This window comes from Phocoena phocoena, chromosome 2, assembly GCF_963924675.1.
Source record: "Phocoena phocoena chromosome 2, mPhoPho1.1, whole genome shotgun sequence".
NCBI lineage: Eukaryota > Metazoa > Chordata > Mammalia > Artiodactyla > Phocoenidae > Phocoena > Phocoena phocoena.
The window spans coordinates 25213341-25241005 of record NC_089220.1 but is presented as its reverse complement, the minus strand read 5'-3'; the positions used below and the strand labels follow the sequence as shown (position 1 = coordinate 25241005).

General features: G+C 50.5%; 2 protein-coding genes across 4 annotated transcripts in view; one reads left to right on the top strand and one right to left on the bottom strand.

Annotated features, from left to right (window-relative positions):
• POMT2 (protein O-mannosyltransferase 2) overlaps window positions 1-16125 on the bottom strand; it is a 44254-nt gene extending 28129 nt beyond the window's left edge. The window contains exons 1-4 of the mRNA XM_065871955.1: window positions 15878-16125; window positions 8029-8113; window positions 3495-3599; window positions 1627-1735 (exon numbers count right to left, since the gene is read on the bottom strand). Coding sequence (XP_065728027.1) covers window positions 1627-1735; window positions 3495-3599; window positions 8029-8113; window positions 15878-16125 — 547 coding nt within the window. The remainder of the gene's footprint in view (window positions 1-1626; window positions 1736-3494; window positions 3600-8028; window positions 8114-15877) is intronic.
• A 482-nt stretch (window positions 16126-16607) lies between these two features.
• GSTZ1 (glutathione S-transferase zeta 1) lies at window positions 16608-25899 on the top strand. Of its 3 annotated transcripts, none has more exons than XM_065872066.1 (9): window positions 16608-16622; window positions 19413-19464; window positions 21285-21352; window positions 21899-21979; window positions 22350-22475; window positions 23425-23503; window positions 24052-24104; window positions 24889-24938; window positions 25709-25835. In XM_065872066.1, the coding sequence occupies exons 1-9, from the start codon at window positions 16608-16610 to the stop codon at window positions 25833-25835; spliced, it is 651 nt and encodes a 216-aa protein (XP_065728138.1). The 3 variants fall into 3 exon arrangements, with proteins under 3 accessions (XP_065728138.1, XP_065728139.1, XP_065728137.1); XM_065872065.1 differs by lacking the exon at window positions 16608-16622 and adding an exon at window positions 19060-19109 and having other exon boundaries at window positions 25709-25899; XM_065872067.1 differs by lacking the exon at window positions 22350-22475.
• The last annotated feature ends 1766 nt before the right edge of the window (window positions 25900-27665 follow it).

Sequence of the window (27665 nt, the reverse complement as noted above, 5' to 3'; positions counted from 1 at the left end):
CCTATCCAGCCTCCTCTCCCAACACCCTCTGCCTCACTCACTCTTCTCTGGCCTCACTGGCCTTCTTGCTGTTCCCTGAATCCACCAAGTGCCGCCTTGCACCAGGACCACTGCACATGCTATTTCCTCTGCCTAAACACTCTTCCCTCAGACCTCTGCATGGCTTAATCTTTGGCTTCACTCAGGTCTCTGCTCAAGGCCACCTCCTCAGGGGGCTCTTCACAGACCACCCTACCTAAAACAAATCACTCCCCATTACTCCATCCCTTACCCTACCCTATTTTCTACATTGTACTTATTGCTTAAGGTGTTACATTACAGACTTAATTTACTTGCTTATTTATCATCTGCCCCACTAATGAGCAAGCTCCATGATAGCAGTGTCTCATCAGCGTATCCTCTGAGGCCAAGAAAGTGGCTTAGCAGAGAGTAGATGCTTGCAAATAGTTGTGGAATGAAAAATGAATAAACGAATAACTGAAGAGGGAAGTTAAAGACCCAAGGGAAAAGCCACCAGTCCTCTAGAAAGAGACCCTGTAGTCTTGCAACATTATCTGTCAAAGCAAAGCCAGAGGGACTTCCCTAGTGGTGCAGTGGTTAAGAATCCGCCTGACAATGCAGGGGACACAGGTTTGATCCCTGGTCCGGGAAGATCCCACATGCCGCAGAACAGCTAAGCCTGGGCACCACAACTACTGAAGCCCGCGCACCCTAGAGCCTGCGAGCCATAGCTACTGAGCCCACACACCGCAACTACTGAAGGCCACACACTCTAAGGCCTATGTGCCGCAACTACTGAAGCCCGAGCGCCTAGAGCCCATACTCCGCAACAACAGAAGCCACCGCAATGAGAAGCGCACACACCACAACGAAGAGTAGTCCCTGCTCACTGCAACTAGAGAAAGCCCACGCGCAGCAACGAAGACCCAACGAAGACAAAGAAAAAAAAAAACAAAGCCAGAATCGCCCCTAAATTAACCACCTAAACTGGACTTCTTCAAATGTTAAGCTCTATGAGGTCAGGAATTCACTTTCATATGAGCAAGGCTAAAAACAGGATCAATTTCTCTGGATCAACTCTCAATTAGCCATGTGAGAATTATCCACAGAAATAAAGTTCCCATTTTATCCTCTGCCACCCAGCTACTTCTGTGGCATCTACCTTTGCATTCAGTTGAAATTAGTTTAAGGAATGCAAACTAATCTTGACAGTAACCTAAGAGAAGCAGAATTAGAACTGTAAGCCTCCTTCAAACACACACACACGCACACACACACACGCACACACACGCACACACACACACACACACGCACACACACGCACACACGCACACATAAACTTGTTATCCATTCCAAACTCAAATGTGGATAACTTGCAGATAATCTATTCCTTGGGATTACCCATACCAACTCACCACTCCAATAAAATATAAAGGCTTGCTACATGTAAGTATTTATATATGTAAGTATTACTAGTGAATAAAAGGAGGCTTGTAGTACATTTACCCAATCCTCAGGTTACTTAAGAACTGGGCCCGTAGACAGGATCTTTAAGTATATTGATTTCCAGCTACATTCATAGCGTGGCAGTCAATATCCCAAGAAACGTGGTCTAGGACAACTTACCAAAGGTGAGGAGGGCAGCCGTGAGCAGCGCTGCCGGGAGGGACTGGGACAGCTCCAGTACAGTGAGGTAGGCAAAGGGGATCAGCAAAGCGCCGAGGAACGCACAGAACTATGGAAGGACAGGAGAAGCAGTCAAGTAACTAACTAAGCAAAGCATCAGGGACCTACTTGGCTTGGTACAAACTAATCTTTTAAGATGGAGGGCCCTGATGATGGCATGACTTGGTGACCTAAAATCACCTGCAATATGTTTAAATATCAAAGGGGTAGTGTAACAGTGAAGCATCAAATCAAGCAACATTTATGTTCCCATTAAGCACCAACTTGTGCACTGACAAGAAATCAGCAAAGTTCAGCCAGGGAGGTGTGGGCAAGACGGCCCACGATTTCAAGTGGGAGACTCCGGGAATGAACCGTCCCATCATTGCTAGCTGTGACCTTGACAAAGTCATGTCTCTGTATCTCAGCCTCTCCTTCTGTGTAATGTGAAACTTAAGAGTTCCTACCTCATAGGGTTTACTTTTTAGATTAAATGAGCTAAAGTTTATTACCACACAGAATGTTCTTGATAAACACTAGCTTCTGTTATGAAACTGGGTGCAAGTTGAGAAATACCTCTCTGAAGGTGTTTTAATATTTTAGAGAACTCTAATGTTATTTCTGTTATTTCTCCCTTGGTCCTTTTATTCAATCACACCAGGAATCACTCTTTAATCTATTGGTTGTATTTTGATTTTAGAAAAAAGACTGCTTGACACTTCAGCATCTGGAGGGTTGTTTTTCAGTTTTGTTTTGTTTTTAACCACCAGTGTTCTCTCCATCCGCCTACCCTGTCCATCAAAAGTAATCAGACAAACCCAGGGGAATGGAAATTCTCACATTTGGGTTGTCACTTTTTGTTAGCAGAAAGCAATGTGCTCTAGTGTGAAAGGGAACAGGGCTGATATATTTGGCCTTCTCATTTCCATAGCAAGTTCACAGTGAGTCAGGCCTATATCCAATTATGTATGCTATGTGGTATTCAAACATCATTAGGAAGACACAGAATCACTTAAGAATATGAACTTGAGGGCAGTGGACACTTCTTGTTTAATATGGAATGGTATGACCACACAAACAAGCCAGTGATGAGCCCAAGTAATCACATGGCATTTATCTAAACTGCTTTGATAAAGCAGTTTCCTTGAGGAAAGGGGCTTGTAAATGCAACCTGCTCTGAGAGCTCCACACTGGAGGACAGTTTCCACAGGTCTTATTAGCTCCAGGTACAAGGTGCCCAGACAGTTGGGTATTTAGGCCCTGCCATGCCCCATCAAGGCTGGTGTTGGGACTCAGAGCACAGAGGGACCAGGCAAACACACACTTCCCTTAAAAGACTGGAAAACCCCTTGTGTGCCCGACACCTTCGTGGGGAAAGAAAGAAGAACCTGATGACATGGGTGTGGGGATGCTGAAATGTTAATAAAGGCCCTCAGAGGTAGGCAACACCCTAGCAGTTGTGGCTGCAGGGGAAGGACGTGTAGCCTGCCAATGTGCTGAGGCCAATGTTGGGATTGCAGGAGATTCCTGGGTGCCTGAGTCCCGGGCTGCCCTCTGATCTGAAATCTGATGCCTCACGTTGGCAGGAGAACAGGTGACGGGGTGCGCTTGCTCCTGTCTGTGTCATCGCTGCATTATCTGTGGCCTCCCTCTCCCTTCCCGCCCACCCCAGCTCTGAATCTCTACTACAGGGTACAGGTCCAATCATCCTCCCCCACCAAAGTCCCCTTATCTACACCTGCCACCACTCCAGGGCTTCCAGGTGTCACATTTCTGACTGAGCGTGGCCCCAGGGTTGAGTCGGGCAATAGCAAGTCAGGAAGCCTTACTCCTCTCATTCCCAGGTAGCTGTGATGCTCATATTCGTCCCCAGGCTTCTGGAACAAAAAGGTGCCGTCATATCCACTCAGGTGGCCAGCAAGGCCTATCAGCATCTGAGGAGAGAAGGAGAGGCCTCAGAGAGAAGATGCTTCCGCCCCCTGAACTCCCCTCCAGCTGCGCCCAGACCTTGGCTTCCCTTGACAACTGCCCATAGAAGGAGCTACCACTGTGACATTTTCTCCAGCAGCTGTTGCAGAGCAAAGAATCTTTTGTCTACAGAGCTCATTGCCTGAAACAAATCCTCTCTTGTGTTAAGGCCAAGTTCTTGGGAACAGTGCAGACTGAGTATTTAGGAAGAAAAAAATCCCACAATGCGAAGGGCAGGGCCAGTGAGGGGCTCTCTCATTCAGCCTTCTTTCATTTGTTACGAAGTAAAACACGACAGCTCATGGGGGAGGCCATGGGCAGGGGCTGATTCCTGGGAGACTGGGCCACTGAAAAGAAAATGAGGTTCCAAGTCAGAATGAGGAGGGAGGAAAGTGGCCAAGTTGCTACACACCAGGAATAGAGAGAAGGGAAGAAAATGGGAAAGCAGAATGCAAACACAGATGCATTTCCCCAGAGGGGAAGAGAGAAGTCCCAGTGGAAACAGTGCCAAAAGGCCAGGGACTGGTTTCTCCTACCTCCAGTATTCCAAAGGGAGGCCACCCTGGCACAGCCCAAAACAGAACAAATCAACTGTAAACTAAGACTGTGAGTTATAAATCCTTCAAAACGTTCGAGAGGATCAGCCTCTTCATTTCTGTCTTTCCTTGACCGTCAACAGTGTAAAATTTTCTTTTCCACACACGTAATCAGAAGCAGCTAAAACATAAAAACTGTCAGCAAATATCAAGCATCTGTAACAGCCCCAGGCTGCCGCGGCCTGACCCCTGTGCTCGGGTTCGGCTGTGTGGAGGGGCAGAATACACTGGCTGTGTGGAGGGAAAGCCCTTCCCAGCGATGCTGCTTGTGGGGGCTTGGATTTGGACCACTAACCAGCTCACTTTTTTCTCTAAGTAGTTCTAAACACAGTCACTCTCTGTAGTTCTGTGTCAAGGTACAGAAGCCAAAGTTCAGCAGTAAATTACCATGAGGCCTTATTTAAAAAAAAAAAAAAAAAAAGGCATCCCAGGGTCCAGTTAATCCCAGTTAATTTAATATTAATTAATTTAACGTAAAGTAATATAAGGTATTGAGAAGACAGAGCCATCCGAATACCCAGGTGAACTTAAACTGACAAATGACAATCAAATGAATGTCCCTTCCCCCCTGGGATCTCAGAGGACATACCCGCCTGGTGCTGGCATAAATCCCCAGACTTCTTGGCTGGTCTGGTAGAGTGAAGAAATGCACAGATGGTTTGGATCTCAGAGCCCCCCATACTAGCTCTCTGATCGTAATAATCTCTTACCTACAGGTAGTAAAACCTTCCTTGCAGATGGTTGTGAGGCTTAGAGGTAATGTTGTAGGTAAAACACTTAGCACTCTGACAAGCGTTTAACAAGCACTCAAAATTCAGTTCCCTCTCAGTTTCCATAAGGTTAAAAGTAGCCCTGAGCTAATTTCCTAACTAAAGAACTCATTCAAATCAATAAGAATAAGAGCAACTTACTAGAAAAATGTTTTCATAGAAAACAAAACACAGATGGCTAAAAAACATATGGAAAAATGTTCAACGTAATTCAGAAAGACACGCAAATGAAAACAGTGATATACCAGTTTTTACTCTCAAATTCGCAAAATTTTGGAATTATGATCATACCACTGCTGGCAACGATGTGAGGGAAGCAAGCGCCCTCATACACTGTTGGTGGGAGTATGTATTATCACAGCATTTTTGCAGGAAAACTTAACAATGTCTAACACAAATCTAAATGTGCATATTATTTGACTCTTTAGTTCAGCCGCTGAGGTTCTTTTGGCTACACCTGCAAAACTATGAAAAGATAAATGTACAAGGATGTTCATTGCACTACCTTTTGTAATGGCTAAAAATTGGAAATAACATAAATGCCCACCAGTTGAAGAGAGGCAAAATAACTTATGGCGCAACTGTATAACAGAATAATCGACAGCCATGAAAAAGAATGGGGTACATTTTATGTACTGATGTGGAAAGAAGATATGTTATGTTTAAAATACAAGTTGCTCAACAATTTTAGCCTGATTCCATTTGCATATATAATGTGCTGTTCCCGTGTGCTAATATATATGTGTATAGAAATGCATACACACGTATATTTGTATAAAGTTTTTGAGAGGATATATAAGAAACTGTTAATAAAGGTGACCCTGGCTGCCTCTGAGGAATAAAAATGTGAGGGAAGGTAACTTTTGACCTTTTATTTCCTTCTGTACTGATCAAACTTTTTGCTACGTGCAGGTATTTTTACTTCTTTTAAAAGTACCTATTTCCTTGGAGGCCCTGGCGCCCAGGGCTGGGACCAGTGTGAAGAGGCGGGTATTGGGGTCAGTACTGTAGGAGAAAACGTTCTACTCACCACTTCATGGGGCTTTTTGATTCTTGGACTGACTTGGCCTCAGAACCTATGAAAGCTACTTTGCTTATCACTCTCTTTCATCCAGGTAGAGCACAGGACCATCAGGAGATAAATCAGAGGGGCAGATGGATCACACTCTCCGGGGGCAGCCTTAGAAAGAAGCCTCACATTTCTCCCTTCACACAGGGGCCACGTGTGAGGAAGGGAAGGCTTCAGCGAAAACAAATCAGCAAGTGTTTTCCACACGCCTTCACTGTGCTGAGCACTAGCAGACTCCAAAAACAGACAGGCAGTCCCCAGATAAAAGACCGGGCTAGGTTTCCCCCTCTACTGGCGGGCTGGGTCCCGGGCTAGCCCAGTGCAAATATTCAGCACGTTCTGTGGCTTAATTCTACAGCGGTAACAGATGTACTTGCCCGAATACTGGGGCAAGGCAAGTTCATTAGGCAGTGGTATAATGGTTAACAGAGCAGACTCTAAGCCAGTCTGAACCTTACCAGCTGCCACTTACTAGCTTTAATCCCTACGGCAAACTACTTATCGTCTCTGAGTCCCAGTTTCCCCTTCCGTAACATGAGGATACAACAGTACCTACTTCATAAGGTTGTCCTGAGCATTATATAAGTTAATGCATCTAAAGTGACTAAAAGAGACTGTTCAATTGCTCCAATCTTATTGTTGTTATTTTATAAAGGAGACAGAAAGAGGCATTACACTTTTTGCTCCTTCTCTGGGCTCGGAGCTAATTTTGAAATAGGCCACCCAGGGACTCCCCTGGTGGTCCAGCAGTTAAGACTCAATGCTCTCAATGCAGGGGGCCCAGATTCGATCCCTGGTCATGGAACTAGATCCTGCATGCCTCAACTAAGAGCCCACATGCCGCAACTACAGATCACACGTGCCACAACTGAGACCCGGTACAGCTAAATAAATAAGAAAGAAAGAAAGAAAGAGAGAAAGAGGCCACCTATCCCACCTTCCTCTCCACCCCTCCCACCTGCAGGGCCTTGCCCCTGGTCCCTACCCCATGCTCTGGTGCTTTCCCCCTAAGCCCACCTGTCACAGTCACCACCCCTGCCACCCCTCACCCCCTGCCTTCATCCCCAAGTACTCCACGCTCCAAGAACACTCCCCATCTTCATACCAGGCAAATTCCTGTCCCTTTAGTACCAGAGAGCTCAGCCTCCAGTTAGGAAGAAAGGAGTGAGCGAAATGCCAAGGCTAATCCATTAGCCTTCTCGGGGGTGTTTGTTTTTAAGAGAGTAAAATGAATTCTGATTGGTGGAATTTATAATTGTACATCATGTGAAAGGAACAAGCCAAACAACGTGCACGCTGGGAACGGGGAGTGGGAAGGAGTTTCAGGCCCTTGTGGACAGTCAGCTCCCCTAAGCTATTTCTGCTTTTTATGCAACACATTCCTTCTCTCCATCTCTTTTTTTTTTCATATACCATAAAATTCACCATTTTAAGGTGTACAATTCAGTGGCTTTTAGTTTATTCACAAGGTTGTGCGACCATCACCACTACCTAATTCCAGACTATTTCATCACCCCAAAAAGAAATTCCACACCCATTTACAGTCACTCCCCAATCCTCCCTCCCCCCAGACCCTGGCAACTGCTAATCTAGTTTCTGCCTCTGTGGATTTGCCAATTCTGGAAACATATAACATGTGGCCCTTTATGTCTGACTTCTTCCACTTAATATAATGTTTATGAGACTCATCCATGTTGCAGTATGTGTCAATATTTCACTCCTTTTTATGGCTCAATAATATTCCATTGTATAGATAATACCACATTTTGCTTATCCATCCACCAGTTGGTGGAATCTCCATTTCTGAGCCCAGAGGACTCCTAAAAACACCAAAGGTTTCCCATGAAAGCAGCTGTTCTGGAATGTCAGGGAATTCTTTCTACAAGCCCAAGAATTAAATCCAAATCTAAGACTTGGCTCCAACTCTTAGGAGAGCACTGCCATTCACCACACTGCTCACCTTTCCCAGAGGCGGGTGCACATCAAAGAAAAAGGTGCGGTTGATATAGTAACTTCCCATTTTTCCAAAGTGAGTTTCATCCCAACTAAAAAGAAAACAGAAAGAGAAATGAAATTCTTAAAATTATCATACAACCCAAACAGACTTAATAAAGCATGGTTAAAATTACAGTTAAAACCAAAGGTTATAAGTTTCAAGCAGTTAATGAGAAAATCTGGATTTAAAAAAAAAAAAAGCTTTTGACACAAGTGATTTGAGGAAGCAAGACATCAGGCTGTTCCTTAATCTTCGTTTAGATAGCTGAGAAAGGCTAGCAAATACTTACCAACCAGTTTCATAAATTTAAGTTAAATCTATACTTATACTGTATCTTGAGTTTCTACTTATTTTAAAAAGGTGAAGAGTTTCCTATACTATAAAAAGTTTTGCAATAAGAGTTTTCTTCCAAGTCTGCTAACTTTTTTTAAAAAATAAGTTTATTTATTTATTTATTATTTATTTGTGGCTGCATTGGGTCTTTGTGGCTGCGCACAGGCTTTCTCTAGTTGCGGGCGCTACTCTTCGTTGTGGTGCAAGGGCTTCTCATTGCAGTGGCTTCTCTTGTTGCGGAGCATGGGCTCTAGGTGCATGGGCTTCTGTAGTGGTACATGGGCTCAGTAGTTGTGGCTCACAGGCTCTAGAGCGCAGGCTCAGTCGTTGTGGCACACGGGCTTAGTTGCTCCATGGCATGTGGGATCTTCCTGGACTAGGGCTCGAACCTGTGTCCCCTGCCTTGGCAGGTGGATTTTTAACCACTGCGCCACCAGGGAAGCCCCAAGTCTGCTAACTTCTAACCCTAAGACTATTTTTGCTACTAGAAACTACATTACTCTTGCTGTTACAAACTACACTGTGGGCTACTGATCAGTAAGAGCCTATAGACCATGGTTGTGCCTGGAGTCTGATTTTGCTCCCAACCTTGTGATAACTAACCTGCTAACTATGAACTCACTGACCTTATTATAATGAACTAACAAGTATATAAAAAGTGTGGGCTTTCTTACTAAGTTAACAACCAGTCTAAAAACCTATCCTCATTATTTACAAATTATTTAAAAATTATTTTGCAAGTAAGTGATTCTAATACACTAGCTTTTAAACACAATGAAAAATCTTGTTCTTCTACACAACCACAGTAAACCTTTCACACCCTACACGGGGGCTTCACAGCGGCAGGCTAGTAACCCAGCAGAAACTGGCCATTTCTGTTTGTCAATCTCTCCCTGCAGCTCAGAAGAACAGTTGCTTTCTAGTGACTATCCATCCCCAGGTCAGCTTCTGTAAGTAGTTATCACTGTCCTACAGAATAAGGGGCAAAACATGCTCTTACCAAAAATGCAGGGTCTTTTTTTTGTTTGTGTGTTTTACACACTGGGTCTAATAAATAGGCAGAAGGGTAAATCTACTTCTGCGTCTGCTAAGCACATGGCTTGACATGAAATGAGGACAGTGACATGGCGATGTCAAACAGAAAAATAACTTCCAAGCAGTGTGACAAAATACATTTGCAGAAAAAAGAGAGATCCGGTCCCAGCTCCGCCACCCACTGTGGGAGCATGACCCGGCAAAATCACTCACCCTCTCCGGATCTCTTTTCTCATCTACGTGATGAAGACAACAGTAGCATCCGCCAGTCCACCTCGCAGGGAGGCAGGTATCAGGTAACACATGGGAAAGAACTCTGCAGACTATAATGTCCCACACATGCTGGGCACTATTTAAACTGTCCCAACATTTGTGGTTAGTTTTGAAGTCTGTTTGGAAACATATTGATAAAGGGGTGTAAGATTTTTACTTCAAGTAAAACTAGTAGCAATAGTCACACTTCCTCTTGGCTTTTACTGCGTGTTTGTGGAGGGACGGACAGTCTTCTCTGGCTCTCTCTTGCTCTACAGACCTTGCAGGCTACGCCAAGAATGCAAGGTCCTGGCTGCTCTTTACTCAGGCCACTTCTCAGGGTTATGCTTGCAGCAACCTTGAGGAAGACACCACGTCTCCCTCCGGGACAGAGAGCAGTCTTGTTTACTGCTTATTATAAAACAGCGGCTTCCCCAAGATCAATCCTCCTCAGCTGTGATTCAACCCCCTGCATGTGCAGGCATTCACCCAGACCCAGGGTATCACATGGGACACTGGGGGCAAGGGGAGCTGATGCCAACATACTGATGCTCATCCTGCTTGCTGTGCTGTGAGAAATAAAGGCCTCTGTCTGTGACCTAGGACTTTGTCTCCTGCCAGCATCCATAAAACAATGACAGGCTAACTCATTAGTTGGCAAGTAGCATAAAAATAAAACCCCAAACCCTGATAGTTTGGTGACAAGCATAGGATGCTGAGTCATAGCTTTCCTTAAGAGAAAGGACAAGGGCCATCATGGACTGGGTTAGGGGATAAGAGAAGACTCCCTGGAATCTGGTAGTTAATGCTCTTGCCCAAGTGGTGGGGAAGGCAGGTAGTAAGAATCCCCCACTGTCCTGCCTATGAATGAGGTTGAGGGGAGAGAGGCAGGATTGAAACAAACTGTCTGAATGCTGCCTTGGTTACTGCCCACGGCCTTCTGGGCAAAAGGAGGAAAGGATATAATCACAACCCTGGGGCGATAAGCTAAGCAGCCCCAGCCAAAAGGCAAGATGGACGGGCTGATGAATCTCGGAGGCCCCAATGCTTACACATGGTGCCGGCGGTAAGGACCTTGCTATTCAACGCAGAACTCTGGGTAAAATGAAAACATTGAAAGGTTCTCGGGTGAGCTGTGTGCTCAAGCTAAAGGTGTGCCTTGCTTAGAGGCTCAGAGCCACTCCCTCCGTGTCCCATGATCCCTCCCCCTCTGGCACAATCTCAGCTTCTTTAAAGAGTGAGATGATTACAGGTGGGGCTAAGGTCTCCCTGTCCCTAAAGGGGACTAAAGGCCATACACACCCATCCTAGTGTGGTGGGAAACTCTGGGGAAGAGAGGGACTCAAGCTCAAAGTCCTACTGGATACAGGAGCACCCTACTCAATCCCTTGGAGTAAGAGGATTTGCTAGGCACAGGGATTACCAAAGGTGCCGAGGACTGCAGGGAGGACCATAGCAGTGTGTACAGGGACTGAAAGAAAAAGCCCCTAAGCCCAGGTGCTCACCAGACACAGGAAAGCAGACTGGTAAGAAGTGGTGCCAAGCCTGCCGAGGGGCTGAAGGAGCAAAAAGGCCTCCTCCTGCGCCCTGCATCCAGCACTCGCCACACCTCCCACCTGGGAATGGCATAACCTCTAGGTGGCTGTCATTATAGCTCCTGATGCGGGCCTATTAGACTTGTTAGTTGAAAGGGGAAAAAGCACCCAAATTCAACTGATAGGGTCTGAGCCAAGTTCCCAGCGGGGACGGGAAGGGTAAGTGGCCTTGTGGGTAGGGCCCTTGCAACTAGTGTGTCTCCCACTGCTGAAGGCATAGTCGTATTTATCCCATATGTGTCCAAGATTATCCCATTGAGAGACTGCTAATTTAGTGAGAGGTGATCCTGTCCCCTCCCAAGTGGTCCTACAGAAATAATATAAATCACAAGATGAGAAAGGGACATTACAGCTTTAAAGATGGAATTTCGGGGCGAGGGGTTGGGGAGGGAGGCTTGAAGAGCTCCATGACAGCGCCATCTGCTGGACATAGGCACCAAGTACACACCTTTTTAAAGGGGCAACTGTCAACCTACTACTAAGCTCTTGTTGAACTTGAGGGCCTGAACCATGAAGACCTTAGGACTCTTTGGCCTGATACTGTCACTTTGGGTTGGGTCAACTTGAAATCTATGACTAACGAGGGAAAGGCTCAACAAGCCTCGCTGGTGAAATGGAAGTGGTATATTCAAGAGTATAGCCGGCCTGGCTCTAGAGGCATCTTGGTTTTTCAAGAAGAGGTGGCAGCTGCCCCTTTGGAAGAAACTATCTTCCACTCCACCACCTGAAGCAAAGCCGCTGACTCAGTGGGATCTTGATTCCCAGAGGTTTCTCCTAATGTTTGTGCCTGGTTCACTGGTGGTTATAGGCTAAATTAAAAGCAGATGGTATCCACAGAGCAGTAGCTATCATCCAGCCCCACTGACGTTTCTGGAAGACCGACTGCAATAAGGGTTGATTGGCACAATGCACTGAATTGAAAGTCATCACCGTTGCCTTAGACAATACTCCTAAGAAACAGACAAGTTATATTTTTATTTTCCCTTAGGCTTTTGCCATTGGCCTAACCATCTGGTGTGTCACTTGTAAGGCTATATACTAAGAAATGTAAAACACCCCTCTTCGGAGCCAAGAGCTGTGGAAAAAAATCATGGCTGCCTGCCAACGGGACAATCTGGATCACTCCTGTAGATGCCCCCAGTAAGGGCCAGTATTCTGATAAGACTGATTAGAATCAAGCTGCTGATCAAACCTGCACCATCCAGACTGCTGCCATTGCCACCTGCATACATCAATACGCCAGGCATGGAAACACATCTACCACCATGGACTGGGCACAAAGTAAAGGACTATACGTCTCCAAAGCAGAAGCCATTGCTACATTGTGGTAACTTGTGACTCCTGCCAAAAGTTGGCACGTTTGTCTTGCAGTAAAGGAAGCCACATTGCGTGGGGTACTGACCACTTCAAGGAAACTGATTGTACTAGGACTTTGTTCCGCGTTCCAGGCTATCACTGGTGCCCCACTGCTGTTGACACCGTTTTGGCTTAGTGCTGATGATGCTGTTCCAGCCCAATCATCTGACTCTAGATATATCACTGCGGCCCTTGAAACTAAACTGTGTTGTGTTTTCAGCTTTCCAAACCATCTACAGTCTAACAACGGTACACCTTTTTTTTTTGTTTTTGCAATGGCTGAATAGCCAAAAATCTGATGACATTCCACACTCCAGACCATCCACGGGTATCTGATATTGTCAAGCACTGAACAGTCTTCTCAAAAAGATTTCTGAGTCAACTTCCCTCACCTTCCTCCTTGTTCACACACCTTAGTCAAGTAGTTTGGTCACCTAACTAGGTGTTCATCTCCTCTCGGCCACCAACTGGGTAATGATCAGAACAAAAGGGGTGGAAGGTTATAAAAACCTATTTTGAAAATTTGAGATTCTTCCTTGACTATTCCTGGGCTCGACTGGTCTCCCCTAACAGCAATTCTGGATCAGCCTGGGGGTGCAGTTGGGGATTTATGGGATTCAAACTTAATTCCAGTTCAGTCACTTGGGTTTTCTTGTTGGAGTGACGTGGTTTTAGTGCATAAAGATCACCTGGTTGAGCACACTGCTTGTGAGGTCCCGCTACAGTGGCTCACATGGACCAAGATGGGAGACATAATAAGTCTCTGTCAAGTTTCTGACAGTGCCCATGACAGAAAGGTCTGGATATTAGTATGCAATAGTTGGAGTAAAGGTGAAATTACAGGTACTAGAGTGGGACACACTGATTATATGGCAGTGGGAGGAAACAAACAACCTTTCCACCTGGGGAAGGAACATCTTAGGCCCCTGGAAATGTAAAGAGAAGGGAAACAATTAATGCTCTCTTTGCCTCCTTGGCCCAGCACCCAGCCTGGCAAAATACTAACACGGTTCAACTAAGTCAGTGGCAGCTGCAGCTAGCAATCTGACCTATTGCGGACTCTGTTATTCCACTATGAAACCAGAAAAACTCATGTGGACGTGGCCGGTCTTGAACTATCCTCATGCCCCTGACTACATCAACATTAACTCCCAAACATGGACCTCCCTCGCATGTGCGCAAAAACACAGACTGGCACAACCTTCTGTTAGTATGACTGATATAAATTCATAAGCTTCTCCTGACACCCTAGGGACCTTAGGTTATGCCTTGTATAGTGCTTGAGGCTGCAACTACGCAGTGACTCTCACTGCCCGTGGGGCTTAACCAAATCACTGTAATGATGATCCAAATCAAAGCTGATGGAAATCCAAATAATATTTAACAAAAAATCCTGAACTGGAGCAATCTGCACCCCTTCAGGTAATATATTAGAATGCAGGGAAGAATGTGCTGTGGAATGTCTTTCCACTGGGCATGGGAGTTGCTTTTTAAATGGGAGAACTCATTGTAATTATTGGCAGTGACATCAAAAATCAGAGGTCAGTCTAAACACCTGTGTACAGACTATAATGGATAACAGACTGGCCTTAGACTACATCTCAGCTATCTGAAATAAGACTTTCCTGGTCCCTCCCCACCCCACTCCAGCACCCTGGAGGGCACACGTTAACACCACAGGTTGGCCTCACCCTGCTGTTTTTTTTTTTTTTTTTTTTGCGGTACGCGGGCCTCTCACTATTGTGGCCTCTCATGTTGCGGAGCACAGGCTCCGGACGTGCAGGCTCAGCGGCCATGGTGCACGGGCCCAGCCGCTCTGCGGCATGTGGGATCTTCCCGGACCGGGGCACGAACCCGTGTCCCCTGCATCGGCAGGCGGACTCTCAACCACTGCGCCACCAGGGAAGCCCCACCCTGCTGTTTTGACTCCTGGTGAGAGTAGCCTTAATTAAATGTTGTATGAGACAAACTAAACAGACTGGGTCCCTGCCTCAGCCAGGTTAATCCGAGTAGCCAATGGAGTTGCACATTCATGTGAAAATTTGCTAGAAGCCAAGAAAGTGTAAAATCAAGGAGTGAGACTGTTGGGAGAGACAGTCCTCCATGGGTCTCTTGTACTTCCACACACCTTGCTGGGTATGCGGAGAATGCAGGGCCTTGACTGCACTTTACCTGGGCCATTTCCCAAAGTTGTGTTTGCACCAAGCAGCCTTGAGAGATGAGGTAACATCTCTCTCCAGGGCAAAAAGTACGCTTGCTTTTTGTAAATTCCCCAAGCTTATTGCTCCTTAGCTGCAAGGCAACACACAATGTGTGCAGTCATCCATCTGAGCCCATAGCGTCCCCTTCGGAGCCATGAGAAACTGAATCCAACAGGCCGATGTTCATCCTGCTTCCTCTGCTACGAGTAATAAGTCTTTTGACTCTGACCCAGGAGTCTCACATCTTCCGCCAGCACTCATGAAATAGTAACAAGCTAATTCATTAACTTCCAAGTAGGGTAACCCTGATAGTTTGTTAGCCTGCTTGCTTTTTAGTCAAGGAGTTCCATTTCTAACAACCCCTACACTTTCTCCTCAGTGATACTGAGAAAACATGGTATCACGTCTTGGCCAAACAAATTAACCATTTTCAAACTGTATAAAAATTTTCCTCCTTCGAGCTGGAGACTTTTTAAGGCTCTTTTAACGAAATTTGACTCCTGCACCTTAGTCCTACAAAATAAAGCCTTTAAGAAAATACATCCTCACAGGATGCCCCCAGACCTGCTTCCTGGGACCCTTGTTATCATTCGTGGACACACAGGTTGTTCTGGCTCCCGAGAATGTGGTACTCAGATAGGAATGTTCCCCTCCGTGGAGGTCTGGAAATCCCGCAGATTAGGAACTCAGGCCTTAGGAAATTCTGTACTAAGAATTTCCAATTCTCCTGGGTCAGTTCAAGGCACCTTTAAAAGCTACCATTTGAGAGCCAGGTGAGACGCTGCAGCATAACCTGCAAGACATGAAGACTGCTTCCTCAGATCCTAAGGAATCCCACTCTCACACACACCGGAGCAAAAAGATTTCTCTCACGGAGACTGCACCTGGGCAGAGGCAACCACCAGAAACCTGTTTCACCTCCAGCGCGGCCCCGCCCCTCCACCTATGAATCCCGCCCTCTCCGTGCCTCCAGACCAATGAGAAGGCGCGCCCCTCCCTCCCAGTTGCCATGGTGCCTGCCCAGTCCCTCCCATCACTCACCAGATGTGCGGCGGCTGGTCCAGACGGTGGAAGCGGGTGGCGAAGGACATCAGCGTCACCAGGGCCAGCAGAGCCCACCGGCCGGGCGCCTCGAAGCGCCGCGAGCTCGGAGCAGGCCGTTTGGGGCTCCGCGCTGTAGCCTCGGTGGCCACGTCCGGGCCCACGGCCCTAGCAGCCTGGGACCCACAGCGGCCCCTCCGGGGACGCAGTTCGGACCCTGCCAGGCCTCCGCCTACGGCCGGCGGCATCCTTCCCCTCCTCAGGATGGCCCTCCGGCCCGCTAGCACGCTGGATCTTGCGAGCCGCCCCGCCAATAAGTCACCAAGCGGCGGCTCGGGGTGCCCTGGGAAATGTAGTTCCCTGCGCCGGCAGCGGGGTCCCTGGGAAATGTAGTTCCTATCCCGGACTCTGGGCTGGAAGGGGAGCGCGGTCGCCGCCCGGGCCGCTAGGAGGCGGCTAGGGGCGCAGAGCATGACGTCCGGGCGGGCCGGGGAGAAAGCGGGCTCACGGAACTGCAATTCCCAGCAGCGCCAGGAGTGGGGGCGTGGCGGTAGGGCGGGGCAAGCTAGAAGAGACCTTAAAGCTCATTCTAGTCCAATCCCTAGCTTTACCGAGACGAAAACGTAAGTTCTGACGTGTTGGGGTCTCACTGGGCCTGAATCGTCGACGACTCGGAGAGTCGCAGGCGCGAAGTTTCCTGGCCTGGAAGAGGGGTCGCCCAGAGTGCGAGATGCAAGTGGGGAAGGTCTGTGTCACGCATGAGGGGAGAGAGGATCTTCTTAGAAACACGGAGAGACCTTGGGGGGCGGGGGTCAAAGGGAGCCCCTCGGCCCCGCCCACAGCTCCTACGGGGACTCCCAGCATGCAATGCGCCGCGCTGGCACCGCTCTGCACCTGCGCGCTACCAGCTGTGGTCTGTGATCCCGAGAGGATTGGGCGCGAGGTGCAGGGCCCTCGTGGAGAGTACCTGACTTGGTTTGGTGGCTGTACCCTTGCTCTTCATCTGTCTCTCCACCCACCCCCAACCCCATTCAATCTGCTAGGGCTTCCGAGCGTCGTCCCTCGTCTCCCTGTTCCGCACAGCCCTGCCGGTCGGCCCGGCAGTTCTTAACAGTTAAATGGCCTTTCAGGGTTGTTTGCATTTTGAGAGAGCGCCAGGGGTGAGGGGAAACTGTGGCACTTACAGTCATCACAATCACTTGGGGACCTTATTACCAGTTTTAATTTGTATTTCCCAGGACCAACCCCAGAACCACTGTTATCAATCTCTATTAAAGATTGAGAACAGCTATTGTAGCTCAGAGGAAGGTGGCAGGCCCATCAGGTGGGATATAGCATCACTTTAACAGTGTATAGCCCTCCCACTCCCAAATAGGAGTTTAGGAGTCTTTCTCGAAAATCATGTGTAAGAGATGGTTTTAAAATAAAATCTGCTAGAGTGGTGACAATCCATATTTGAATTAAAAACAATTCTTCCAGGAGTGGTGATGAAACAGATATTTTACTTGGGCTTAAAATTTAGCCCTACAAATGCAAAAAGGAACATGGGATGGTTTATGCAGTTATCATTGGTAAGAGAAAGATCAGAAACCGCTCTCCATTACATCTCCTGATGGCCCATAAGTAAGAAACCTGAGGGCAGGGCATTTACAGTGATTCTGTGGTCACCCTTAGTCTAGGTCAAAGGTGTAACATTTAATAATTAGGTAAGGCATTTCTTTACGGATTCTAAGCTGATGTCTTCAGCTCTCTAGTGGTTCCATTCTGTTTCAGTGTGGCTGCCTCTTGGCCCCAGGGGCCCCTCCAGCCTAACCAAATAAGGAAAGGGATGCACCCTGGAACAGGGTACATCCAGTTGTAGCCTACGAACTCTTCTCCCTCCAAGAACACCTGCTGCCTATCACTTGACCTTTGTGCCAGAACTATCTTCACTTTCCCCACGAAAGTTGCCTTCAGAATAGACTGGAACTCCCAGGGTCAGGAACTAACTTGGGAGGGACTGGGTTCCGACTTGTGCCCTTGCCCACGTAGAAGATGGAGTCGAAGATGGAGTTGGTAGTTCAGGGATGATGAAAGCAAGGTCAGGTAGCAGCTTGGTGAGTCCCCTAAACTTTAGAGGAGAGGTCACACACCCTGCTGCCTTCAGGGGCCTCAGAGTAACAAAAATGAGAGAAGTGGACGAGGTGGGGGCCGTGGCAGATCTGAGAGGGCATGCCCTCTCTAAAAGGAGCCATTAATGGGCTCTGATCAATTTTGCTCCTCAGGAAACTGAGTTCACTATCTCCAGATTTTTTTTTTTTAAGAAAAAACGGACAACAGGATTGGTATATGAAACAATGTGACTTTTAATGTTAGCAATGAATTGAAACATTTTAAAATACAGTATAGACCAAACAGAACACTGTGGGCTGCCAGCTTATGACCTCAGCTTTGGAGTCAGTGGGCATATTCCCCAGCTATTTTTTTTTTATAGATTTTTTTTGATGTGTACCATTTTTAAAGTCTTTATTGAATTTATTACAATATTGCTTCTGGGTTTTTTTTAATGTTTTTTGGTTTTTTGGCTGCAAGGCATGTGGGATCTTAGCCTCCTGACCAGGGATCGAACCCACACCCCCTGCATTGGAAGGCAAAGTCTTAACCTCTGGACTGCCAGGAAAGTTCCCCCCTCAGAGTGTGGCCTGAGTTTTCCAGATGCTATTTTTATGAGATCAGCTGAGAGTCTGGAGGACTGGTGGGTGGAATGTTGAAAGAGATGGGCACCAAAGCACAGAAAACTAGATTTCCTGGTCTTTCTGCCACTGTTGGAAGGAAATAAGCTATCATTTTAGGGCAACCCTGCGTTTTACAGATGAGGGAGCTGAAGACTAGAGAAGGTAGGGATTTGTCCCCAGTCATGTGGGGCTAGTTCCTGCACTGGGACCAGACTCCCAGTATGCCAGCTCCCAGCCCACTGCACCACATGAACTACTGCTTCAAAACCAGGCCTCGCTGTCTGCCCAGGACACCAGACCTGACTCCACCATAAGCATAAAAAGCTTCCCGCAGATTAGAAAGAGATGCCCTTTCTGACCAGAGTCAAAGTTCTCCTCATGCCTGTTTAGCCCAGCTTCCCCATTGGCTCATGGGATCCACCCCTTTAGGGTTCCTCCCCCTGCCCCGCAGTTCTGTGGGAGGGGACATTCCCTGAGAGGCCAAGGGTCACCACATCATCATGGCTGAATCTAGGAAGGTAAGGAGGGCACTTGCAGTCTGGCTGCCCCTTTGGGGGCCCCCTGGACATCAGGAATGCATGACAGCACAGTTTGGAGCTGAGGGACCCCACATGACTCCCAAGGCCTCTAACCCAGAGAGCTCTGAGTCTGGCCTGAGTTTTCCAGACGCAGGCCTGAGGAAGGAGGCCTAGCAGGCTGGGAAGAAACAGTGCTGGCTTGGAAACCCCTGGCTGGGAGCTGTTGCCTCCCCTCCAGTGGGCTCCTGGGGCTGAGAACCCACCAAGCCTGGGTTAACATGCGTCCTCATCTTCTCTCCTCAGCCCATCCTCTATTCCTACTTCCGAAGCTCCTGCTCATGGAGAGTTCGAATCGGTAAGGGCCGTACCTCCACCGAGAGCTGGAGTTGGGTGGTATGGGGTGGAGGGAGGCCTGGGTGAAAAGCCTCTGTCAGACAGGGCACCAGCCACAGCATCCCCAGTCTCCTGGAGCCCTCAGCCTTGAATGGCACCTCCACCTCAGAAGTCCAACTAGAGGAAGGGGGGGAGGGGTGTTTTTTCTCTTGGGCCTGCCACCTCTCCCACTCTGCTCTCCAAAGCCCCTTAGCAACCATGCTTCAGGCAGGCTCACAGAATCCAGAGATCCTTGGTAACTGGCAGGGAACAGCTGGCCTTCCTCAGTTCTTATCTTATTTGATCTGGCAAATTAAACAGAGCTGGCCAGTATGGACCCCAGAGGCTTCAGAGAAGGAGAAACTGGGCCCTCTGGTTTAGTCCTGGTTCGACCCTTCTGTCCCTCAGCTTAAGTCAGCCCTCAGCCAAGGTCATAGTCATAGCAGCTCGTACAGAAAGAGAACAGTGCTGAGTGTTTTTGTGTACATGACTCCACTTAAACCTCAACGACCCTGGGAGGGAGGTATTCTTATCATCACCATTGTACAGGTGGGAAAACTGGGGCACAGGGAGGTTAAGTAACTTGCCCAAGATCATGTAGCTAGTAAGAGGCAGGGCTGGAATCTGAACCAGCTAGCCTAGCTCCAGCTAGTCCATGCTCTTTACTACCTATGCTGCCTGTCAGATGGGGAAACAGGCACAGAGGCTGACGTTACTTGTCCAGGGCCACACAGCTGGCAAGTGAATGTGGTGACATTTAAACCCAGGTAGCCTGCTGCCAGGAGCCTGTTCCTGACTCGGAAGCCATCCTCATGACCCTCCCCCTCCCACAGTCACTTGGTATTTGCTAGAATCAGTAGGCAAGAGCACTGGGGTGCCCGAGGACACATTTCTCCAAGAAGACGCCCTCCCTGGGCCCAGAGCCTCTGCCCTGACGGAGCCAGACCAGCAGCGTGGGCACTGTCTGCAGGGCCACCATGCATTGGCCTCCTGCCTGGCCCCGACCACTTCCACTCTCCAGGGTGGAGCTGACCGGCGCTGAGGAGGAGCCCCGCGTCTCCTGGGCTGTCTGCAGACTGTGACACGTCTTGCGCTCCTCCCCTCGCTCGTTTGCCTGATACCGGCCATCGCCGTGTTTTAAGGCACACGTGTGCACACTTACACAGTCTCCTCCACTAGGGTTGACCGAGTGTTTTGCCCTCACCTTGCTGGGAGGAAAACATCAAAGGAGAAGGAGAGGAAATCCAGCCACTGGGAGGCACAGCAGATGTGCTCAGGTCACCAGAGAGCCCTGATGCCTTGGGATCTGTCGTGAACAGCCCTGAGAACAGAGAGAATGGGTTAGAAAGGGGTTCTCCTCTAAACAGAACAGGAGTGTCCTCTGCCTGTGTGGGCCCTGCGTAGTCACTGAGCACCTTCCCTTGGCCCTCAGATGACCTTTATGGAGGAATGATTGCGTGTCTCCAACAAATAAGCCCTGCTTGCCACTGGGTAAGGCCCTGCCAGGGGCAGAGATGAAGGGGACATTTCCCTGCTGTCCTCCAGGAGCCCTCGGCGGGCTAGGGCACACACCCTCATAGCACCACCTAGAGGCATGAGAGGTCCGCTGGGGATACAGAGAGTCCAGGGGCAAGAGAGGCAGAGCATCATGGCCCTGGGGTAGGGGAGCGGGTGGTGATCCAGGAAGTTGGGAAGAAGGCGACAGGGCTACCCAGCAGTGTGGAGAAAGAAGCCTCCTTCCCTCTCGTCACCCTGGGAAGTGTGGTCAGAGGCTGTCACTGACTTGTCTGCTGTCTCTCCTAGCTCTGGCCTTGAAAAACATGGACTACGAGATGATAACCATCAACCTCACAAAGGATGGGGGGCAGCAGGTAAGGAGGCGTCCCCCAGGCCACAATGCAGGAGTTAGAGGCCTTGGAGAGGGGCCCGGCAGGGGGTGCAGACTTCTGCAGGCAAGAGATGAGATTGCGCCCTGTGGTCCCCATGGCCAGAGGAGGCTGCTGGCCCTGCCCTGTGGGACAGGGCGGCCAGCTGTGCAGCAAGAGGAGCCATGGGAAGGGCCCAGGTTCCAGGCTCCACACCACAGCCTGGCCTCTCCATGTCTGGCTCCAGAAGTGTGGGTGGTGAGCGGGTCCTCGCCCCATGCCAGGCCCTCTGGATGTGCCTTGTTGACCACATAGAAGGTGCAGGGACCAACACATAGCCGGGCCACTGGGATGAAACCTATATCTCAGCAGCCACTGGGGTTCAGGACACTTCACAGATCCCCCAGGTGTCACCCTGGGCCTAGGAGCCAGGGCCTTTCCCAGGGGAGGGAGGTACAGGTGGGCAGTAGGCGAGGGGCTTCCTGCTTGCCAGACTCTGCTTTAGCCAGCTCAGGCCAGGCTGCCCAGTCCACCAGGGCCTCGTCTCCACAGTTCTCTGAAGAATTCCAGGCCCTGAATCCCATGAAGCAGGTGCCAGCCCTGAAGATTGATGGAATCACCATTGGCCAGTCAGTGAGTGGCGGCTTTGGGAGGCCCCTCATGAGCGTGGTGCCCTGAGCAAGAGGACCTCATAGCTCTTCCTTGCCTGTGTCTGCCCAGGGCACCCAGGTCTCAGTAGGGACGAGCAGGGGAGGGAGGAAGGTTGCTTGCTTGCTTTGGGAAGTGAAGGGAGACTCAAGCATATGGGGGACTAAGTTCTGTAGGACAAGGGTCCAAAGTAATCTCATCCTCCTGGGGAGCCTCTTGGCTTCACAGGGCTCGAGGGGGGGATGGTAAGAAGGGTAAGAAGGGGGGTGGTGACGATGGTGGTGTTGGAAGTGGGGGAGGAAGAGGAGTTTACAGTCCCCCCATGGTCCCTGCCTCACGGCTCGCCTCCGGACAGCTGGCCATCATTGAGTACCTGGAGGAGACCCGGCCCACGCCGCGACTCCTGCCTCAGGACCCAAAGAAGAGGGCCCACGTGCGCATGATTTCTCACCTCCTGGCCAGCGGCATCCAGCCCCTGCAGGTGCGAGCCGTGCGCTTTCTCCCTCACACGCCTCTCACCCTCGCATCCCCACACGCATGCACTCTCCCCTCCGCATGCACGCGCACCCTGGCCAGCCCACCGTGAGGTGCCTTGCGGGGTGGCAGGAGGACAGAGGGGATTCTCAGGGGCTTGGCCCTGGCCCCTGTGGCAGAGGGAGGAGGGAGGCCAGAAAGCATCCACTCCCTGGGACGCCAGCCGCCTTCTGGGAAGCCCCAGGTTTCCAAGGACACATCCGGAGTTGAGTTGCCAAGGTGGGGAAAGGGCCAGGTGGCAGGGAGAGGCTGAGCAGCGGATGTCCCCGCCTCCCGCCTTTAACCAGAGCAGCCTTCCTTTTACCTGTTCTGTGTCATAGATTGGGATTCTCCTAAGATTTTTTTGGTAAATTTTCACTGGTAAAACAAAAAAGTATTAAAACAATTCATCTGTTTAAAAAAAAATTCATCTGTGCTAATCCCTGACTTTGCAAGTAAGGAAATAGCCCCAGAAAGGTGGAGTGACTGCAGAGTCACTCTAAGTGTGACAGACCCCCTGACTGTGTATCTGTGGCCCCCCGCCCCATGTCACTTTTTTTTTTTTAACAGAGGAAGTTGAAGCAGACGGACATCCAAATCTCCTGAAAGGCAATCCCATGTGCCTCCCCCATGCTGCCCTCCCCAACCCTGTGTCACACTCCCTCTCCTCACAAGGGACCGTGTCAGGGAGAAGCATTGGATGCAGTGGAGAGAGGCCTTGGGTTGTGCCTCCACCCTTACACATCTCTGCCAGAGGGACAGGGGCCACAAGGGCAGCCAGAGAAAGTGGGTCCAGGGTAGGACAGGTGTACAGCCAGGGACACATGAGAACCAAGCTCACCTGAGGGGACTTGGCTGAGTGCGCGGGCTCAGCCTGGCTCCCAAAGCTCATCCCAGATTTTTCTTGGGCTACACAGAACCTGTCTGTCCTGAAGCAAGTGGGACAGGAGAACCAGCTGACCTGGGCCCAGCGGGCCATCAGTTCTGGCTTTAATGGTGAGTCCTTGCCCCTGTGAGCTGCCCCCTGGTGACCTCTTAGAGAAATGGCCCTCACACCGGGGGCCCTGGCATCTGGCAGCCTCCTGGGCTCTTTGGCCTTGGCAGTGGCATGGATGAGGGTGGGAGGGCAGGGCCGAGGAGGCAGTGGGCTGGGCAGAATCCAACCTGGCCTCAACCCCTGGCACTTCTGGGAACCTCGTGCCTGAGGCCTTTTGGAGATGGATGGCCCAATTCTGCTCCATTGCCCACTCCAGGCAGGAAGCCAGGGCCAGCAAAGTGTCAGCACATCGGTGTGAGAACTGCTGCCTTGGCCAGTGGCAGGCCTTGTCCCCTCAGAGGAGGGAATGGTAGCTGAACTTGCAGAGCACAAGGAGGCATCATCTTATCCCCATGTGCCCATCAATCACCTCTCTCCAGATCTGACTGCCGTGTTCCCTCTAGCACACACTCCAGCCTGCCACTCAGATAGCTGCCATGTCATAGCTACGCACCAAGGCCCAGAAAGGCTGCTGTCCCCTTAGAGTATTCATGTTGCTTCCCTCCAGCTCTGGAGCAGATCCTGCAGAGCACAGCGGGGAAGTACTGTGTGGGAGATGAGGTAAGCTCTCCCCAGGCCCATGGGGGTGGCCTCCTCCCTCAGGCCTACCTCAGGCTGCCACTGTCTTCCACTTAGACTCAGCTACCTCCCTCCAGCCCAGGGCAGGCACAGCTCAGAGAGCTTCCTGAGGAGGCAGCTGTAGCAAGGGTGGGGAGTCTGCAACCCAAGGTCGTCCTCTCTGCGTTAAGCAGAAGTTAGCTCACGGGGAGCTTCTCAGCCCCTTCCTGGTCAGCTGCCTCAAGAGGAAGTGAGTTTCTCATTGCTGGAGGTATTCAAGTTGAAGACCTCATCTCTGAGATGAGGAGGTGGTCCGGCCATCAGATGAGGGATCAGACTAGGTGATGTCTCCATTCCCTTCCAATGCTAGGATTCTAGGATTCAGGTGCCCTTGACTCCTACAGGCTAAGGCCCTGGCTCTATGGTAATTCTGGTTCCAGAGTCCCCCACCTGCACCCAGAGGCTTTCCCTCCCTGCTGGGAGCCCTCACTACGTGCCTGTGGTGGCAATTTTGAACAAGCACAGTAACATCCACTGAGGCAATCGAGCCTTCTCTGGCCACCCACAGCGTTGGTCGTCAGCACAACTGCACTGCAGCCTGGGAGAAGCGCTTCCGCTGCAGGGACAGACCCAGCCGGCCCGCGGAGATGAGGAGGGGGTGGGGCAGTGGGGGTGGGGTAGAAGAGCCAGAAGCAGAGGGGAATGCCGGGGCCAGCACCCCAGTGCTGTCACTGGTGGGAGTCTGGGGTGCGCACCCTGATGCAAGCCCGCCCGACCCTCTTTGCAGGTGTCCATGGCTGATCTGTGCTTAGCGCCTCAGGTGGCAAATGCTGACAGGTAAGAGAGAGCCCTGCCACCCTCCCTCTTCCTCCTGGCTCCTCCCCTCAAAATGCCCAGATCCCTCCTACAGTCAGGCCCTGACTTCATCGACTGAGGTAGCATCTCACGCAGACTCTCCCCCACTGCCCCCAGCAGCCACTGTGGCCGTAAGAGACAGGCAGAAGCCGGTGTAACACCCTTCCCATGCCCACTGCAGCCCAGGTGATACCGCATAGCCCCCGCTCCTAAGAGGAGGCGTGTCACCTGGTGGACGCCCCTGCAAGAGTCCACTCCAAAAGCCTGCTCTCCCCAGACGTGGTGTGTCTGTGCCCGGCAGTGAGCTCTGCCTCTGCTTTGCTCCATCAGCCCTTCAGGAGGGCACGGGTGGGAACCTCTCTGTGGAAGGCATCGTGCTGGGCACTGTCAGGGGTATGGAAATGTGTGACACATTCCCTGCGCCTGAGAAGCTTATGACATGGGTGGGGAGATGATCTGTATATAAATGCCCAGCACTGGCCTCACACATAGTAGGCTGTATAGATAGCCATGGCCTGGAACAGGAGCAGTAGGAAACTGAGATGCCAGACGATACTGCACAAGACTGCCCCTCCCCAGAGAGCTACCTGTGAACAAGGACCCCCAACCTGGCAGAGCTGCCTTCCTAGGCCTTCCCTGGCCAGCCCCAGGGGCCTCATCCAGCCCTGCCTCTGTGCTTCTCCCATCGCCTGCAGGGCAGTCTCCCTGGGCCCCTGCAGGCCTTGCCTTAGGTGAATGTTTCTCTGCCACAGGTTCAAGGTGGATCTCACTCCCTACCCTACCATCAGCCGTATCAACAAGTCACTGCTGGCCTTGGAGGCCTTCCAAGTGTCTCACCCCTGCCGGCAGCCAGATACACCCCCTGAGCTGAGGGCCTAGCTCTCAAACCGCGCCCCACTGGTGCAGGGGAGCGGGTGCGGGAGCAGAAGCTGCATGGGCTGAAGAGGCCTGGAAGCCAGCGAGCCTTAACTGGAGAGGCGGAAGACCTGAACTCCTAGCCCTTGAACTTGAACTCTAGGCCCTGGATTTGCCTTCCCACTGAAACTCCTTCTGCCTCAGCCCCTTCATCTGTCACGTGCGGGCAGAATGGGATGGGAGAATGCCGGGAGGCGGGTAGGCAGGAAGTCTTCATGACTGTGTCGCGGGCAGTCATGAAGATGAGGTGAACGTAGACTAAAACGTATGCCGAGTTTACCAGAGAGCCATGAGGAAGTCTGAGCGCCTCTTCCCGTCCCCTCGACTGTACCTGACTCCAAAGAATGCCCACGCTGAAATCTGATAATTAAACTAAAGCCCAGGCCTCCAGGTTGTTCACTTAAAGCTGAGCTGGGTTCCAGAAGGTGAACGCTCTTCCTAGCTGGAATCTGTCCATGTCTGGACCAGGAGAGAAAGCCAGCCAGCCACTTGCCCACCCTGTGGTTGGCCTGGCCCCTGGGACCTAAGGGCAAGGAAGAGAAATAAGCCCAAAAGCCTGCCTGAGAAAATCAGACAAGATCCAGAAGAGAACAGGTATAAGAAGCAGGAAAGAAAGCCTCCTGCGACCAGCTGAGTGCCCAGCCCTGGGAGTGGTCCCGTTGCTCACTTCCATGGCAGCGCTGAGGAGACGCTGGCCCTCTCAGCCCAGTCCCTCATCTTCAGGGGCAGCGTTCTCTGGACCAGCCTCAGGATTAGTTGCTTAGGATACATCCGCGTGTGAGCGGTGCTGGGAGCTGGAGGCAGGCTCCTCCGTGGGCAGTATGAACAGCTACTGACCAAGCTAGCAGGAGGCCAGCCGGGTAACGGCTTACCTTGGGCTGCCCTGGAGGGAGCAGGTCCCCATGCCTGGCAGTGCTCAGCCAGAACCAGGATCACCTCGGGCAGAGATACTGTAGGGAGATGTGGGTCACTTCTGGGAGTGAAACAAGATGACATTTATGTTCCATATGTAAGATTTCATTTCCCCTGTGTAGCTGAGGTTTAAACAAGGAATTAAGATAGATGTGTCTGGTCCAAGTAGAAGCCACCTTTCTCGGCCATGAGTCCCTTTTCTTTAGCTCCAATGCCAGGGCACCTAGTTCTCCCCTCTCATCCCGGGCTCCTTAGTGGCCTCTCCTTCTCTCTTGGATGGCCTGGGCTCCAGGCTCTAGAATGACCAAGGTGGGCCACTCTTGTTCCCAAGGTGAGTTTGTCCTGGCAGAGCCCAGAGAGAAGCCCAGGAAGGTAGAGGAGACACAGCAATGGTGAGGGATGCTGTGCCTGCCCTGCCCTGCTGCCATCTGGACCTTTTCCTCAGATTACTCCAGACCTGCCTGGCTGCATAAGGCTCACCTGGGCTCTCTCCAAGAAACCTTGACTTGAGATAAGAGACTGTCTCCTTAGCTCAGGGATCAGTAACCGTCACCTGACTTGGACTTTTGAAATTGAAGGTGATTCAAGCTCCTGCAGATTTTAAAGAGAAAATGAACTCAGGGGAAAGGAGGGTAGCCCATACTTCAGGCGGTGCTCCTACAACTCCCACGGCAGTGTGCTCCCTGGCCCTGGAGAGACATGGGGCCAGCCAGGAGCAGCGGGCAAGCTGCAGGGCTAGCCTTGGCCAAACAGGGCGCTGCCACCACTCACCCAGATTAAGGAGGCAGCTGGCTCTGCCTGTCACTCACAGGTGCCTTTGGGAGCCCAAATCATCCAAAACAATTTCCAGTAGTGCTGAGGTCACCAGGTTCCCCTACTCCT

Bases quoted from the DNA above. Each gene is read 5' to 3' on its own strand.
- GSTZ1 (XM_065872065.1), top strand. The intron at 21,353-21,898 runs GTAAGGAGGCGT...TCGTCTCCACAG, and splicing joins CAAAGGATGGGGGGCAGCAG to TTCTCTGAAGAATTCCAGGC. The intron at 21,980-22,349 runs GTGAGTGGCGGC...GCCTCCGGACAG, and splicing joins GAATCACCATTGGCCAGTCA to CTGGCCATCATTGAGTACCT.